At 38.9% G+C, this 19,247-nt stretch overlaps 1 protein-coding gene across 1 annotated transcript in view; it reads left to right on the top strand.

Annotated features, from left to right (window-relative positions):
- The window catches only part of LOC306885862 (NACHT, LRR and PYD domains-containing protein 12-like), a 29,901-nt gene extending 20,743 nt beyond the window's left edge, over positions 1-9,158 (top strand). Inside the window, exons 8-12 of the mRNA XM_079442655.1 lie at positions 5,037-5,144; positions 5,294-5,449; positions 6,390-6,563; positions 6,857-6,903; positions 6,987-9,158. Of these exons, the coding sequence (XP_079298781.1) occupies positions 5,037-5,144; positions 5,294-5,449; positions 6,390-6,563; positions 6,857-6,903; positions 6,987-7,609 (1,108 nt within the window). The 3' untranslated portion in view covers positions 7,610-9,158. The remainder of the gene's footprint in view (positions 1-5,036; positions 5,145-5,293; positions 5,450-6,389; positions 6,564-6,856; positions 6,904-6,986) is intronic.
- The last annotated feature ends 10,089 nt before the right edge of the window (positions 9,159-19,247 follow it).

Genomic DNA, 19,247 nt, shown 5'->3' with positions numbered 1-19,247 from the left:
ATCAATAAAAAATGTGTTCGATAAAACGTTCAATATTTTTTATTCTTAGTTGGAAGAAAACAAAGGCTGCGAAGCAAGTTTGGTTGCATTAACAAAGGCACTCGCTCTCTGGTAACCTAGCAACGTAGGGAGTGACACGCTAACAGCCAATCATGTAACAGTATCATGTTTGGTTGTGCCATATCGTTGTCTCGTGTCTAAGTGCGCACGCGCGGCTGAGAGTGCACGTCTGCAGCCAGACCCTATTGCAGGGGTTCTCAAAGTCTACATTCAAAGGTCCAAATCTGAATTTTCATCAGTGTCAAAGGTCCGGAACAATTGGTTATTACAATTAATAAACATACATAACATATAACAAATAAACACTAACATAACATATAACAAAAAAAAAAAAGGTTCCCTTTGCATTCAAAATACTTTTATAACAAGTGCAAAAGTGGCAAAACAATTAATTTAAGTGTCAGCAGTAGAAGTCGACCTATAATGTTTTTTTCTCTGGCCAATGCCGATATTTAGAAATCAGGGCAGCCTATGGCCGATATATGATGCTGATTTTTTGGGCCGATTTTCTCTTTTTTTCCCTTTATATCAAAAGAGAGTTTGCGTAAATGGTTATTGCAGGGCACAAGATAGTAAGAGTAGTAGTAGTAGCCTAATTCATAGTAATAATACATGGCTCAAAACTTAAGCACCTTCTCAAAACAGTTCTGAAGCATGCTTTTTTGTTTATGTTTGCTGACAGACACCAGTGTTTCCCGCAGACTAGCAAATGCAAGTTGATTCTCTGCCAGCAAGAGGCGCTGTTGGAGCGTGATATATAGCTGTTTCCCCGGTAACGACTGTAATCAAATAAGCGCTACTTTATCAGCCATTACAGGAAAGACCAAATGAAAATTGGCATCAAAGCTTTTCTGAAGAAAACGGACGGTTCTTTTAAAAGATACATTCATATAAAAACACCCGAGCAGCATTTTATTCAACGAAGTATAAGCCTTTTGTAAAATCTATTTGTAGCGGTCAGTTTTGATATTGTGACAAGCCGCCACAAATAAATGTATACACTGGGCACTGCTATAAGACAAATTGCCATAATATAAGTGATAGCAAAGCAAAACAAAACAAAAAAAATATTAGCGGTGAAATGTCGCCCGATTACGTCAAACGTCATACGCTCACTGGATGTCATGATGACAACAAATGTCATGAAGGAAAAGTTTCAATATCTCGCCTGCAATTTCGGACCTTCTCCAAAAAGACATAAAAAAATAAGAATAAATAAACAAATGATTTACAAGTTTAACGTGCGTTTATCGAAGTAGGAAATATAATTAGTGTTCTTGAAATATGAAATAGAAGCGGGTCCGGATTGAATTCCCTCCGGGTCCGGATCCGGACCGGAGTCCGGACTTTGAGAAGCACTGCCCTATTGGCTGGTCTGCTGGATTCCTCTTCATAAGCAGAAAATGAGTGCCGCAGCGAGCAAGGAAATTGTAAATAAAAGAGAAAGTCAGCTCGCCAGTATGGCAGTTTTTGGGATATTATAAGTCTGACCGTAGTCAGACCAAATGTCGTCTGCAAATTATGCAAGACCGTCGTCCCCGCCAAGACTGGTAATACCACGAACTTGATGTACCACCTTAAAAAAAATATCAATAATTATCGATATCGACCGATATGAAACACTGATATTGTGATACAGTTTTCAGCCATATCGTTTGGTGAGAGTACCAGAACTGCAGTATCCTAATTAGATAAGAGGGTACACCACGCTCATGTAGTTTACCAAACAGTTTCCCATGATTGATACGATCAAAAGCCTTTGACGCATCCAGGAAACACATGAAGACTGTGCTATTGCGTAATCTGTACCTATGGACAATTTATTTAAGTGCATAAATACACAGATCAGTTCCATGCTTGTTCTTAAAACCAAACTGATTATCTGTTGACGCTATGTATTCTGCAAGCCTATCCATAAGGATCTCTTCTAATACCTTGGATAGTATACTTGCAAGTGCAATAGGTCTATAGTTACCCATACTAGTTAGTTTACCAGTCTTATTTTTAACTACAGGTAACAACAAGACAGATAACATGGATCCAGGAAGTATGCCATGCTTAATTAACCCAGAAAAGCATAGAGCAAGTAAAACTGAAATACTTTGACTAGCGTATTTCAGATGTTCAGCTGTTATTCTATCCCGCCCACAGGCTTTGTTCATTTTAAGTTTGTCAATAGCATAACATACTTCCTCCGGCCCAATGACTACACCATCACTGTGAGCTATCTCTCCTATGTTAAACACATCACTCTTCACACAGTTAAAAATGTTCTCATAGTGTCTCCTCCATAGCTCTGCAATGTTTTCAGGTTCAGTAATACCATCAATACTAGAAGGCAGTGGCATTTTGCTGTTGTTAACCACTTTCACCTCCTTCCAGAACTCATAAACATTATTAGTTTGTAACTTTCTCGCCATAGAGTTCGCCCTCATAGTCTGCTCATTTCTTTTTATAAAGCGCACAGCATATTTGAATCTAGCATTAGACCGTACCTTGTGCTCACAGACTGGGCCATACCTAGGTTTGCCTGCTAAGACCCATCCTCTAAATGCATCTCTTGCCTCCATATGAACATCATGGACATAGTCATTCCACCCTGGTCTTAAAATATATTGTTTCACCACTTTACTTCTTAGTGGTTCACTTCCATCAACTAAACAATTCACAATTCTATCATACATTACACATAGGTCATTATTGTGACTTACATTTTTACAGCTGCTATCCACACACATAATTGCATCAACAGGTAACTCAATATTTCTCAAGTGCACATCAGTCAGTAACTTGTAATATTGCAGGTCATCTTCTGTGAGCCTTGTCCAGTCCAGTATCTCACCTGGTTTATGGCTGTCACTACAGACAAGCTCAGGTAGACCCTTAATATTTATGAACATAGAGACAGGAATATGGTCTGCTGTGGCCAAACCATATAGGATCTCAACCTCCTTTATACAATCATGTGCATCAGCTGTAGATATACAATGGTCCAACCAGGATGTAGTATGCCAAGCTTCACTCACATGTGTATAGCTATCAGCTGGCAATAATTCCTTAGTGGACAAAATAACCTTGTTATCTTTGCAGAATTGTGTCAAATGTTGACCAAAAAGTGAATTAGTATCTGATATATCAGCATTCAGATCGCCCAAGACAAATATGGATGTATATACACTTTCCCTTATGTAAGACCCAATAAAAGCAAGCTTATTCAAGTACTCATTTTCATTTTTGTGACATTCATATGGAGTATATACATTTAAGATTATAAAGACATTCTTATTATGCTTCACCTTAATTCCTATGCACCACCAGTCCACATCTAACCTCATCACAGTGACCAAAGGGTCAAGTTTCTTGTGCCAGAATATAACCACACCTCCTGGGATCCTGCCACGCAGAATTCTGGTGTTTAGGTCTGTCGTGGATTCCCCTGCCCCATGGAAATCATTATGCACAGTGTTAAGTTTATCCAGATCTTGACTAGCTAGAAAAGTCTCTTGCAAACACACCACATCAGCATTCTCAAAGAGCTTGTCAATAACAGTGCGTTGGGCTCTCGCTCCACCATCCTGTCCAAGCTGCAAACCACGGGAGTTATAAGACACAAAAGTGTTCAGTACTCATAGCAGAATGACAATAAAGCTCACTTGAACTTGAAGTAACTTGGAGATCATGTATTGCTGGAGTCTGTGATCATTTACGAGTATTTTATCAACAGAGCACAACAAATCATTTGGACCCTCCAGAAGCCTTGATCAAACCTCGCTTTTCTTCGTCTTGTATAATTAAATGTAATGCCATTCACAAAAAAAGGCTAATGTAATGCGGTTTTACAGTTGGATTTCGAAAAGGTTTGAAGTTAGGACCGTTTTTAGGATATTTGTGCGAGTTAGTTGATATAACTCCAGACAAAGCTCTGATTTCTGAGAGACGCGCATAGACCCCAACACGGCTATTGATTTGCGCTCATTTTATTCATATAGGCTAGTTTGCACTCATTCACTTTACACATCCAGGCCCATAGCCAGCTATGAGGTCCAGACCTCCGTAAATGTTTCATGTTCAAAAATAAAATTTGAAAACATATGAAAAATTATTTAAAATCATGTCGCTGAATAAATTGATGTGGCTGACTCGCAGCAGCTGAGTGAACGAGCTTGGCGCAAATGCCGTCTCCACTCCGCTCCACCATGTTGCCAGATCTAGTTATTAGCGTCGCTGGACTTGTTTTAATACTAAATGTAACAGTGTTAATAAAGTAATTAGGGCATTAATAAACTGGGAAGTTGAAGGTTGAGATTAGAGATTCTGTATCCTACATGGGATTGTGTCTGCCGAATATTTTTTTCTGTTATTCGGATGAATTCGTTATTCGTTTTGAAGCCATTATCCGTGCCTTTCCGAATAAGGTATTCGGCTTCGGGCACATCCCTAGTATCGGCTGTAGACACTCTGGTGCCTGACTGGCCAGACAACTTTAGCACCCTCACTGGAGGGGATGAGCAATCTCGTACCATACCTTTGCCGGACTGCAGCTGAGAACAGCGCTCGTTGGAGACCGCTGTCCCCTGAAGCACCGGAGGTGGCAGGGTTAACAGAGCAGCCCCCTGAGGGCACTGAGGAGGATCGGGCACTGTATGCTGAGGTGTGTACCTCTCCTCTCTGGAGAGGCTTCTTAGTCGAAGTCTTCTTCGAGAGAATGACGGTCCACATATCCATCTTCCTTCTGGAAGACCCCAACCAAGAGTGCCACACCGACCCCCACTCTTTCTGCTGGGGGTTCGGGTGGCATTTGTGAGCCTATAAAGCTGCTTTGAACACCAAATATTGTGTGTGTGTGTGTGTGTGTGTGTGTGTCATTCAAGGTGATTTACCAAGATTTGTAGTAAACACTTTAGTAGCCTTTGCGCCATTATTTAACACCCCAAAAAATCATGTCTTAACCCATTTTGCGCCTGTGTTGTTGGTAGATTACACACACCTGATGATAATCAGCTCTCCTCTGGCCCTTTGCTCAGCTGTACTGCTCTTCATAGATTGTGTTGGCCATTATGGAAATGCATCAGCAGGCCCTTAGTGTGAGTATCCCAGGAATCACCATATTACATAACAAACTGAAGAGATGGGAAGCGAGGTGAAAATTTGGACAGCTGAGAAAGACAGCTACCACTGTAATATCCTCACACGTAAATTTCATTTTTGTTGTTGTTGTTTTGTCTTTCCTCAGTCGATTAAAGGCTAATTCTCTTGAAACTCTGGCTTCAGCTCTTGGATCTTGCAGCCTCAAATCTCTGGATCTCAGCATGTGTGGCCTGACAGATTCTTCTGTGGAGCTGCTCTCTGCTGGACTAAGCAATCCTGACTGTAAACTGGAGATACTCAGGTGAGTCTGAACATAAAATATGAAAATAGACTAGAATAGTAACTAAAGGTGTGCTTTTGTGTTTTCATCAAAACTGTTTTACTGATCTTAAATATTTCACATATACAAGTTCGACAAGATTAGTATCATGGAATGACACTCTAGAGAGGAAACGCTTTTCTTTATCAAAGTGGATACAGATACTGTCAAACCAAAAATTATTCAGACACCAGATAAAAGTTTAGATTTTTTTTTTTTACTCGTGGGTGCAGGACACTATACTTCATTTATGTACGCGAGGATAGCTAAATGAAATAAACTGTGACATATTATACTCAAAGATTCTTCATACAGTGTATTACCACACTGTAAATTTGACCTGACCATGTTTCGTTACATACCTTTCTATTAAAGTTATCTGATTTTATCAAGATAAATTTGCTGACACAGTTTAACTCAGTTCTTGTCATATTTTATTACCATTTTCTAAACTATAGCAAATAAACTGTGATAATGTGAGAAGTGTTGAAGGTGTGTCTGAATAAATGTTGGTGTGACTCTATCATCGAATGCTAGTATTGTCAATATTATTGAAATATTAATGTCAAATTGACTAATTGGCATCTAATGATTAGAGTTTATAACTAAAAAAAAATACATTTTTGTTTACAATTATGAATATTGAAAAATAAATTGATTAAAAAATGTAATACTTTAAATATGAAACTAAAACAGGCAGTAGGTAGCAACAAGTCACTGTCTCAATGAATGAGTCATTCAGTTATTCATTCAACTGATTCGTTCAAATGGCTGATTCATTCAGGAGTGAAGTGGGTGGCTGTGTCAGGATCTTAAGAAACTTCTTTAAAAAATCTTTCTGACCCCTAAACTTCTGAACGGTGGTGTATTTCATCAGTGTATGATGTAGGAATCAGTGAATATGAGCTCCTTTTCCCTGAAGGATGACACACTGCAGCATCACAGAAGCGGGAGCTGCTTGTTTGGCGAGGGCTCTCTCTTCCAACCCATCACACATGCAGGAAATAGACTTGAGCATCAATCCTGTTAAAGGCCCAGGATTTGACCAGCTCAGATCTGTTTTGGAAGATCCAGCAACCCGACTAGAGAAATTAATGTAAGTCAAGAAAAATAAAAGTTTTGTCTTTTTTTTAATTTCTAGTAAAACTTTACAACATTATTAAAAACAAACATTGTATCTTATTTGATGGACCTGAGCTAACATGTTTATTTTTATTAACTAAGAGTAACAAAGATTGATAAAAACTGTAAAAAAAAATGTTTGCTCATTGTAAGCATTAGTTGATGCATTAACTAACATTAATTAATGAGACCTTATTATAAAGTGTCACCAGATTTATTTATTAATTTCTCTTCAAATTTGACTGTTTAACTAACATTTATCAACAGTGTGGACGGTCTAGAGGAGCAGCGGGACATGGAAACTCTACACCAATGTTAGTCTGCTGTTTTCTACTTCAAATTGGTATTGACAGATCAAATTGTGCGATCAGAACACTTTATTTGACTTTTTTTTCAGATACGTGCCAGCTGACTTGGGATCCCAACACCGCTTCTTCAAGTGTGCAGGTGTCAGAGAAAGATGAGGCTCTTGTGGAGTGTTTCAGAAACCGAGAACCTGTTCCACATCATCCAGAGAGGTTTAAAGTCCCAGACCAAATCATGAGTCGTGAGGGTCTGTGTGGCCGTCATTTCTTCCAGCTGGAGTGGTTTGGCAGGTGGGCCACTATAGGAATGGCCTATAAAGATATAAGCAGGAAGGGAAGTTCAGCAGCCTGTAGCATTGGACTTAATAATAAATCCTGGGGCATTTTTGTGAGCAGCCCCTTACCCATCTGTAATGCTCTTCATGGAGGAGTAGAGATGCGGCTGCCTGACTGCTCACCCTGGAGAGTTGGGGTCTATCTGGACTGGGCAGCAGGTACTCTGTCCTTTTACAATACCAGATGTGACAAGGCTGAACTCATCCACACTTTCCATGCTAAGTTCACTCATCCTCTCTTTCTGCTGGTCAGTATTGGTGCTGGAGTTAAGATCTTACCGGATGTGCCTCCTCCTCTCTGTATTCATGACCATGATCCCTGGGATATGTTTAGGGGCTTCAAGGACTGTAAGGGATGTAACGGATCAAAGGCTTGCTAGATAAACCGATGTGCTTCCCTTTCATGAAAGAGCTGGCTTTATTTAATGTCCTTTGATGGAGAGAGCAGTGGGGGCCGTTCTCTTATAAAACCTGATCTTAAAGAAAATGAACATTGTCATAATTTACTCACCCATTAACCATGTTAATTTTTGTGTAAATTATCCATGTTTAGAACAACATGAGAAAATTATGACAATTTTATTTTTCATTCATCAACTGACCCTTTAAATATACAGTAGTTGTCATGGTGCACAAAGCGGGGAGGAACGAGGGACACGGAGACGTGGATAAACTCAAAATAACAGTCTTTAATATAAACAAGGCAGGGCAAGACAAGGCAAGGCTGACACACAGAAACACCGGGAGTAACGCGTAGACCAGACGAAATGAAACTGAACAGACAGGACTATAAAAACACAGGATAATCATAGATAATGAGACAAACACAGCTGGACAAGAATTAACTAATAATCACACTAAACAAGGACAGGAAACAAACCAAACATGGAAACACGAGGGCGGGAAACAAGACTCGCGACACAAGGCTGACAGTAGTGAGGTGGTTTTTACCACAGTGATCCAAAATTAATACTTCAGTGTGTTTATTTTACATGTACAACTTTGTACTAGATAAGTAATATTGTTATTAACTCCACCCTGCATCATATTTGATGAAAGAAATTTCTTATTTCTTACGAATTTTGGGTTACTTAGTTTTGCTAGAGGATGTCACATTTTCATACAAAACGATGTGCATTTTGTAGCATTTTTGCTTTCAACATTTGTAACGTTGTCTTGTATTATCACTTAATCAGCGGCTTCATCCGAGTCAGTTTCATATATTGTTACAAAACTGTACATGATGCAAATTTTTTATTGATATTTTGGACTCAATCAAATGTTGTAATATTAGGTTTTTTTTGCAAAGATGTAGGGCTGTGTTGACTGTAAGGTGACCAGCCCTGAAGACACAAGATCAAGCAGTTGACACAATAATAGTATGAAATTATAAAGCCTGGTTTTTGGATGGCCTGAATGTCCTGCCATCCTTTCAAACATTTGCGTCCTTTAACTAAAACTGTAGGTACTTGTGCTCAGAATTTGGGTGTTATTTTTGACCCGGCACTCAAATTTGATAAAAAAGATTAATTCAGTTGTGAAATCAGCATTTTTTCAGCTTAGGATGATTGCTAAAATAAAATCTTTTCTTACTTTTAAGGATCTGGAGATTGTTATTCATGTAGTTATTTCAACAAGATGGGACTATTGTAATTAATTTTACTTAGGAATCACTCAGTCTTGTTTATCTCGTCTCCATGTGGTCCAAAATGCTGCGGCCAAACTTTTAACTGGGACCAAATAGAGAGAAAGTATTACTCCACAGTTTTGATTAGTTTGCATTGGCTTCCTATCGAGTTAAGAATTCAGTTTAAATCTATGGCAGGTTTGGCACCATCTTACCTGTCTGATCTCTTCTTGTACCATGTGAGTAACAGGCCTTTAAGGTCATCAAATTCTATATTGTTGTCGGTACCTATGACGTGCTTGGAAAAAAAAAATATATATATATATATATACAGCAGGTACGGAAAGCATTCAGACCCCCTTAAATTTTTCACTCTTTGTTATACTGCAGCCATTTGCTAAAATCATTTAAGTTCATTTTTTTTCCTCATTAATGTAAACACAGCACCCCATATTGACAGAAAAACACAGAATTGTTAGATTTGAGTCCACCATAGAGAGAAAGTGGCTAATTGGGCCCAATTTGGACATTTTCACTTAGGGGTGTACTCACTTTTGTGGCCAGAGGTTTAGACATTAGTGGTTGTGTGTTGAGTTATGTTGAGGGGACAGCAAATTTACACTGTTATACACGCTGGACACTCACTACTTTACATCGTAGCAAAGTGTCATTTCTTCAGTGTTGTCACATGAAAAGATATAATAAAATATTTACAAAAATGTGAGGGGTGTACTCACTTTTGTGAAATACTGTATGTATATATATATATATATATATATATATATATATATATATATATATATACACACACGAGTAGACCAGACGAAATGAAACTGAACAGACAGGACTATAAAAACACAGGATAATCATAGATAATGAGACAAACACAGCTGGACAAGAATTAACTAATAATCACACTATTAGCCTACATCATAAAAATTGTCCATTTATTTATACGTAAATTATTTTCAAGAAAATTCTCTGTGACCCTGTCGTACCAACTAGGTGTCTTTTCCAGTGACTTGACCAGTGTCCAGCAGAGCTAGGCTGCTTAAACGGCCTTGGCCCATTGTGTTACGGGTGTAGGACTTGAGCTGCTTTAAACAGGAGAAGCTCCTTTCTACACCTGCAGATGTAGCTCCAATTGTTGCCACTAATGAGAACAGTTTGTAAAGCTGAGGCATTGCACTGTCCAGCTCCATGTCTTTATCCCTCTGGGGTCTGAGGGTGTTTTGGGGGCCTGGAGAAGTTTTGACATGCCCTGACATTTGTGCTTTTTTCAGTTGCTTATAAATATATAAATGGCTAAAGTCTAATAACACTGTAAACAGCAAAAACAGGGCTACAATAATATGTTAGCAGCACTTATGTACTTGATTTTGTGTTTGAGAAAGCAATGTTTATTCGTGGTTAGTGAAAAACAAAAATTTTGAAGTCACTGAAATAAGGCCATAAAAAACATACAGAACATTTGTTCACAAGACTTTTGAGAACTGGATCTTGTAGCCTAGAATTTTTGCTTCGAAATAATGTGAAAATCATCTTGTTTATTTGCTCACAAAAACAATATATATAGATTTTTTGAGTAAAAAGGGTCTATGCGAGAAGGCGTCAACCTTCACATTCACACCTGAGAAGACAGGCCTGCATAATGAGCTTCATAATGAGCTTCATAATGAGCCATTTAGTCAAGTATGTGACTGAGAGGAAGAGTTACAAGAATATGAGGACAAAATACATTTCATTTTACATTTTTTTTGTAGTTTATTAAGTATATATTTAGCTATCACACAAAATAACTTGACAGTCACTTGTGAGTGCAGTTAAACATTTTATTAGGAACAATCAAAGCTGTCTTTTTAGCATCATTACTCCAGTCACATGATCCTTCAGAAATCATTCTAATATTGTGGTTTGCTGCTAAAACAACATTTATTATTATGTTGAAAAGAGCTAAGAATTGTTTTTTTTTTTGATGAATAGAAAGTTCAGAAGAACAGCATCGTTTGTAACACGATACATGTCTTTATCATCACTTGTGTGCTAAATAAAAGTTAATTTCAGTCTCCAAGCTTTTACACATGGCATTTAGTGTATATTGTTTATGTGCTCTGAAGGGGAAAAAACAACAACACATTTAGAAATTCTGGGTTATTTCTCTCAGCAGATCTTCTTCCAGAAACAGAAAGTATCTGGGATGAACTTGTTTGTTTCCGCTGACAGCATTAGATATAATGAGTTGACACCGCATTGGTTTCATACGGATTACTTTAACATAGAATATTTGTTTTTGTATTCATGTTGTTTTATTTACGTGTCTGTGAAGAGGTGACCGAGACAGAGCCCGCAGAGAACGCACCCTGTTTATTTTCTCTATTTTTTTAAAAGCACATTGTTTTGTTGTTATTATGACTATACACAAATAAAAGTAGACCCTTTGCAGTTTCAAATGATACCTTGCTCTTATCTATACGATCAAAACTCGTGGAGTATTTTTAGTTTGTTTCGCTTCATAAAGAAGAACGAGACAGCCCGCACCGGTGGGTTAAGGAACACCAAATAATCACAGCTTTCTCCTGTTATGATGAAAACTGGCCAGCAATTTCGCCAAGCAAACACCAAGAAATAGGTTGCAGCAGTTTGTCAATCCGCTATGGGACTGAGCTCGAATAGCTGTAACGGATCAAAGGTCAGGATGACCTACCATTTACGTGAGCTGCGAGTAACAGAAAGAACTGTGACTTTTAGATGTTGAATAACAGAGATTAAAATCCTGTTATGTCCTGTATTTCTATTGTCCAAGATTGATGACTGCATAGTATGTGTGTAACCAACCATACTGATAATATGCTCGCTGGAAGTAGAAAACCTTGAGATGCAGATAAGGGCTTTGTGTGTATGTGTGTGTCGGCATGTCTGTGTCAGACGAGTGGACTGTCTCAGGCCGCCATCCTGATTGAGCTGAGGTGTCCTCTTCTTCATCTGCTGACGCCTACAATAATCATTTGGAGATATGTTTGAAGTCTATATGTGGAAACTGTCTAAGTTTATCTAGTTTTTAGAAGCAATCAGATTTTGCTAACTCATGTATTGACGCAATTATCATCCTCTATTAGGGTATAATTGCTAAGGTTTATGAAGTGTACGGTAGAGCAGCTGACAAACTCCATGCGAGCGTTAAAGCTGACTTCTGCCTGAAACTGCAAACTATTTCTTCAGTAAATTTTCTTCGATTGAATTTCATCGCTGACTCCGGCTCATCATTTCTACCACATCACCTGATCCTTTGGGTTTTTAACTGTATCCCCAACAGTGTATGCAGGATTTGCAGACATATTAAAAAAAGACTTCATTAAATGTGCTTTGAGCGAGAGAGCAGTTGATCCACCAGAGGGAGCCATTCTCTTAAAAAAAAAACTGATCTTGAAAAAACAAAACAATCTATCCATTTACTCAACCCTCATGTTAATTTTTGTAGTCAATTATCCCTTTAAGATCAAAATATCTTCTTTTATCACTTAATCAGCAGAAAAAAGACACGATTCCTGTCTTCCCCTGAGTCAGTTCCCCAACTAATTGTTCAAATCTGAGCTGATTTTGACATTTGACTGTTTTCATTATTTTGACAAGTGCATTAATGCACATACAGTGCAAATACATATATAAAGTGCAAAAACATATATATATAAATTGAAAAATCTTTATTCATATATAAACACTTTACATTTGTAGTCATCAAATGTGGTAATATTAGGCCATCATTTTTGCAAAGATGCAAGACTAAGATCACAAGACCTGAAGACCTTACAATTTCAAAATTGTGCATTTCAAAAAACCTGTCAAAGTATGTCCACCCCAAAATCAAAAGAAAGAAATACATTTTATTTTACATAAAGAAAATAAAGCCTTCTTTGGTTCTTTAAGATTTCCACAGTGTGATGTACCCCAAATATTTATTATCACAATGCAAAGAAGAAAATGGTCTTGTTACAAATGTAACCCTGGTTCCCTAATAAGGGGAACAATTGTGAGTTCTATGAGGACATGAACGCTTTTTACAAGTTGGTATCTCGTAATCAAGGTAATTACAATATGGCGTGAAATACACATCAAGACACCGCATCTGACACAATGCTACTGGGGGAATGCCATCAGCGTGACCGATGTCTGGTGCATGATAATTTTTGATCATTAAATTCATTAGCCGCCGACATTTGTAACTGAGACGTTCGTTCCCTTTCCAATGGGAACTTGGAAAGAATCAACTGGATTCGCAAGACCACGTGATTTGCCTCTATGACATTTTCTTTATTTGAGTGTGTGCGTGTGTGTTTTTCTTGATTTTTTTCCCTTTGATTTTTGGGGTTCCACCATGGTTAAGTAGGCTAAATGGTTACGTTTTGTCTGGTTGAATTGTTTTTATTGCTAAGTCCAGCTTTGTTGTGCTGCAGCCTATAAAATTAATATACTTCATTATGAGCGACACGGATAAGCGATTTGTAACTGTATTTTAGTCTGCAGAGGGTGTTTGTTTATTTTGTATTTGAAATGTGCTGCTTGGATGCGGCGTCTGTCAAAAACAGCCTAGGTGCCTATCTTTAGCGAAGCAGCACAGAGAGCTGCTTCTGGGATGTTTCTAAAGCATGCTGCAGCACGTCTGGTATAAATGCAAGCATTGACTAAAGTGGCCGCAATCAGCTCTGGTGGCCATATCGGAGCAGAAATACGATGCAGACATCACATGTGCCCTGTAAATAAGGGGTTACAGGTTTGGAGCAACATGAGGACAGTGTTGTCAAAATTACCGACCGTGATACCAGTCTGTACTGAAATTTTAAAATCATCCATTTCCCACTGCACATAGATGGATCTACTGATTTATGCAGCTTCCAAATGCTCCCATTGCCAGGTGGGGGTGAAGGGATGAGAGCGAGGACTCACTTGCAGGAGGAAATAGGGCTTTATTAATAATAAAATAAAATCAACAAACAAAACATACCCCGTAGGGGAAAACGGACAGCTTCAGCTTCATTGCTCTCAGGGAGATTCCTACTTAGGGTACCCCAGTGAGGGAGGCAACTTCAACCACAGCACTATGAAGTAGTGTCCTATTTAGGGGACCCCAATATCTGGGGGAGGCAGCTTCAACTTCATTAATATAGGAGAGCTTCCTACTTTGGCGAACTCTAATCTTAGAGATCAAAAGAGCTCAGCACAAGGACACAATGAACCTACTCTATGGCCCGGCATTGGGGAGAGTACTGCCCTAATTTCAGTCCAAACACAAGGGAGCCTCTTACTTAAGGAACCTCAACCACTGGGGAGGAAGCTTCAACCTTGTTTTTATAAGGTAGCTTCCTACTTAGGGAACCCCAATATCTGGGGGAGGCAGCTACAACTTTATTATTATTATTATTTGGGAGATTCCTACTTAGAAGACCCCCCCCCCCCCCCCCCCCCCCAAAAAAAAAAAGGAGAGGCAGCTTCAACCCAAATACCATGAAGGAGAAATAAGGAACTTCCTGCTTTAGAGACCCCAAATGTCTGGGGGAGGCAGCTTCAACCACAGCGTTATGAATGAGCTTCCTACTTAGGGGACCCTAATATCTGGGGGAGGCAGCTTCAACTTCATTACTATAATGGAGGTTCCTATACTTAAGGGACCCCAAACTCTGGGGAAGACAGCTTTGACCTTGTTATTAGGGAGCTGCCTACTTAGGGGACCCCGGCTGTAGGGGAGGCAGCGAACCTGAACAAAATTCAATATAACTTGACACCAGTAAGAAGAAACGAGAAGGGAAATGTGGAAAAATGGTGAACATCCTCACTCCTACAGAAAAACAACATCAAGACTGGTTTTGCTCTTAATGCTCACAGTCAAGTCATCTGCCAGACATTTCAGAAGGCAGAATATGTTTTTAGCAAAATTAATTACATCATTAAAATTATCGGTCAAACTCCAGGGCCTGATGTAAGTCTGTGAACAATTTCTTGGGGAAGAGGGAGGGAAGGTGTTGCTCGATGCTGCTTTTCAAATCTCTTCTTCTGAATCTCCTCTCTCAGATCTTGCGTACTCTTCCTCACATCACAACTTTTCTGTGTCTTACTCCTAGGAGGAGGAAGAGCGCAGGATGCAATGCTCACCTTCTGGTCCTGTCTTTGGTCCTCAAACCTAGATGAACCAGGACCTACAGAGCCCTGAGGAGCAGATCTTTACTGCAGTATAAACCTTTTGAAGGCCACAGACTGTGCCTTTGCCTCCCTGAACTTACTGGCCACCATCTCAACGTATGTGTTGAAAAGCTCAAGCGGCATTTGGGCACTTCTCATAAGCGGGATGGCTGATTGGGAGGACTCCATTGTTTCTTTGCCCTCCTCAACCACATCCTACTCCTCCTGGGTTAACGTCAGTAGAGCATGTCAAAGAAAGAACATCTGGACCAAGCACATCAGGTTTTTTTTTTACTTTCAAAGAGGAGGCTAATTTATCAGTAATATATGCCTCAAGTCTTTCTGTATCTAATGCCTCAGAATTAGATATTCAAAATTACTAAGTTTCTTTCCTTCTTTAAGAAATTGATATGAAAGAATTAGAGTTAACAGGAAGAGTTCTGAAAGGGAAAGCACTTCCCGTCCAACTCCTCCTCTGCTCCACCTACAATCCCTGTTTTTGATCTATCCTCTGGTGACAGTGGGACTCGAACCATGGGGAGGAGGCGCTTAACTCTCAACCCTCAAGAGAAAGTTAAGCATAGGTGGAGCTTCTCACGGCAATCGCTTCATACAGCATGCATTCAACTCTCTCTTGAATGGAGCCAAATACACTCCATTCAATTGCTAGGTTCTTAAAAATAAGGCAAGAACAGAATCTGCTGCCATGAATGCATTCCTTTGAGAACCGAACGTGCTAGTGCAAATGCTGACTACTATCCCTCGGGTGAGAATCAAGGAAGAACAAAAGCTTCTTACCAGTTTTTATTACCATAGTGAGCATATGAAGTGAAGTGACATACTGCCAAGTATATTCAGCTTCCTCAAGAAGTTGAACGTATTCCACCAGTAGCGTTTGTCACACACGCATACATGTTTTCTAAAAAAAACATGTATAATGACATGCTACCGGCACTCTTTTAAACTGACGGTCGCACCAGTACTGACATTACAGATTGTCATTGGCCAATGACATTGTCGCATCTTGTCAGACGCCGTGCGAATTCCCATTCTAAAGGGAACTCATTCTATTTGTTTTAATCATTGTACTTTGTCATTTTTATTTTGTATTACAATAATAAGAATTTATTGAGAACAATGGAAATTACGAATAACTCTATATGTATTATATTAGAATTTGGGATGACATGTGCATGAAGTCACTCTATAAATAATATTAGGTCCTTAAACTAGGCTTAATTTTCCGTATACACAGCACATTGTGAATATTTATTTATAGGTATGAAATGTGACCTGAACATGTCTTTGTGATATTTAACCACTCCAAGATAGCAGAGAGATATATTTTGAGATCATTTTAATTGCATGCATACAAATGACCTTGGAAAGGAATAATCTAGTGGGATAAAATAGATCAAACACCTTGGAAGTGGACTTTGGGATGTTGATGTGTGTTTAAATAGACACTACATTGTGAATCTTGTGTCCTAATTGGGTTGGATACTGTGGGCAGAAATTGAAGTGGCATTTTGCAGGAAAACTCCCCAAGCTCGGCTATGATGAGCCTACAGTATCTGTGTCACCATGCCTTCATTTATCAATGTCTGCCGGCTTTTGCTGAGTAGTTTGTTTTTCCTGTGTGCACCATATATCACCTGTCAGCTCTAATGGGGGCCAGTAAGGAGGACATATGGCTGCAGAGCATTCCCTTGAGCCTCTCCTCCTCCAGCTGAGTACAGATGGATCCTCTTACAATGCAATCCATACAGCACTTAGGGAAAACTTGAGGTTAATTGATCCATAAGGATCAGATACTGCTATACTACAGTTCAAGTGGGCAACTAATATTGAACTGCATTGTTTAAATATTCACAGTTAAACACATCCAAAGAAACACAAGCTTCTAGTAAGTTACCAAATATTTTTCAAGCCGTTAAATTGTGTTGAGGACTGTTATAGAATTTCAGAGCCCATCATATCTCAACCTCTGACAGAAATCTTTTGGGCACAAAACTTTTATCTTCTTATATACAGGTGCATCTAAATAAATTAGAATGTTGTGAAAAAAGTTTTTCTTGTAAGTTATTTCAGAAAGTGAAACTTTCATATATTTTAGATTCATTGCATGTAAAGTAAAACATTTTTTTTTCAATTGTTTTAATTTTGATGATTAGAGCTTACAGCTCATGAAAGTCAAAAATCAGTATCTCAAAATATTAGAATATTTACATTTGAGTTTCAATTAATGGCCATCCCTACAGTATACATTTCGGGTATTTCTTGTTCTTTGAAACCACAATAATGGAGAAGACTACTGACTTGTCAATAATCCAGAAGACGAATATTGACGCCCTCCACAAAGAGAGTAAGTCACAGAGGGTCATTACTGAAAGGTATGGCTGTTTACAGAGTGCTGTATCAAAGCATATTAAATGCAAAGTTGACTGGAAGGAAGAAATTGGGTAGGAAAAGGTGCACAAGCAACAAGGATGACCGCAAGCTTGAGAATACTGTCAAGCAAAGCTGATTCAAACACTTGTGAGAGCTTCACAAGGAGTGGACTGAAGCTGGAGTCAGTGCATCAAGAGTCTCCACGCTCAGACATCTTCAGGAAAAGGGCTGCCAAGCCACTTCTGAACCAGAGACAACGTCAGAAGTGTCTTACCTGGGTTGTGGAGAAAAAGAACTGGACTGTTGCTCAGTGGTCCAAAGTCCTCTTTTCAGATGAAAGTACATTTTGCATTTCATTTGGAAATCAAGGTCCCAGAGTCTGAAGGAAGAGTGGAGAGGCACAGAATCCATGTTGCTTGAAGTCCAGTGTGAAGTTTCCACAGTCAGTGATGATTTGGGCTGCCATGTAATCTGCTGGTGTTGGTCCACTGTGTTTTCTGAAGTCCACAGTCAACGCAGCCATCTAGCAGGATATTTTAGAGCACTTCATGCTTCCTTCTGCTGACAAGCTTTAGGGAGATTCTGATTTAATTTTCCAGCAGGACTTGGCACCTGCCCACACTGCCAAAGATACCAAAAGCTGGTTCAATGACCATGGTGTTACTGTGCTATTACTGTGTTATTGGCCAGCAAACTCGCCTGACCTGAACCCCATAGAGAATCTATGGTATTGTCAAGAGGAAGATGAGAGACACCAGACCCAACAATGCAGATGACCTGAAGGCCGCTATCAAAGCAACCTTGGCTTCCATACCACCTGAGCAGTGCCACAAACTGATCACCTCCATGCCACGCCGAATTGAGGCAGTAATTAAAGCAGGAGCCCCTACCAAGTATTGAGTACATATACAGTAAATTAACATACTTTCCAGAAGGCCAACAATTCACAAAAAAAAAAATTTTTATTGGTCTTATGAAGTAGTCTAATTTGTTGAGCTTGTGAATTGGTGGGTTTTTGTTAAATGTGAGCCTAAATCATCACAATTAAAAGAACCAAAGACTTAAACTACTTCAGTCTGTGTGCATTGAATTTATTTAATACACGAGTTTCATAATTTGAGTTGAATTACTGAAATAAATGAACTTTTCCACGACATTCTAATTTATTGAGATGCACCTGTATTTTATCTTCATCGAAGGAATAGTTCACCCAAAAAATAGCATTTGCTGAAATGTTCCCACCCTCAGGCCATTCAAGATGTAGATGAGTTTGTTTCTTTCGCAGAACAGATTTGGAGAAATTTACAATTACATGGCTTGCTCAGCAATGGATCCTCTGCAGTGAATGGGTGCCGTCAGAATGAGAGCTGATAAAAACATCACAATAATCCACACCACTCCAGCCCATCAAGTAACATTTTGTTAAGTGAACAGCTATGCATTTGTAAGAAACAAATCCATTATTAAAGTATTTTAAGTTTAAACTGTCACTTCTGGTCGAAATGCAAGTCGTTACCTATAATAACGTTTTTTTGCTGAAAAATGCCCTGTTGTTCTCTCACATCAAAACCCATTGACATATTAGTTCAGAACTGTTTTGGGCTGTCTTTGCTTGTAGCCTAAATGGTGCTTGATCTTGTGCATATTTCTCTCTTGATTCAGAAGAGATGACTTTTCATGTGTGGATTATTGTGATGATTTATCAGCTGTTTGGACTCTCATTCTGGCGGCACCCATTCGGATCCATTGGTAAACAAGTGATATAATACTGAATTTCTCCAAATCTGTTCCCACGAAGAAACAAACTCATCTACATCTTGGATTCAGCA

Source organism: Barbus barbus (genome assembly GCF_936440315.1).
Source record: "Barbus barbus genome assembly, chromosome: 19".
Taxonomy (NCBI): domain Eukaryota; kingdom Metazoa; phylum Chordata; class Actinopteri; order Cypriniformes; family Cyprinidae; genus Barbus; species Barbus barbus.
This window is presented reverse-complemented; position numbering and strand designations above follow the sequence as displayed.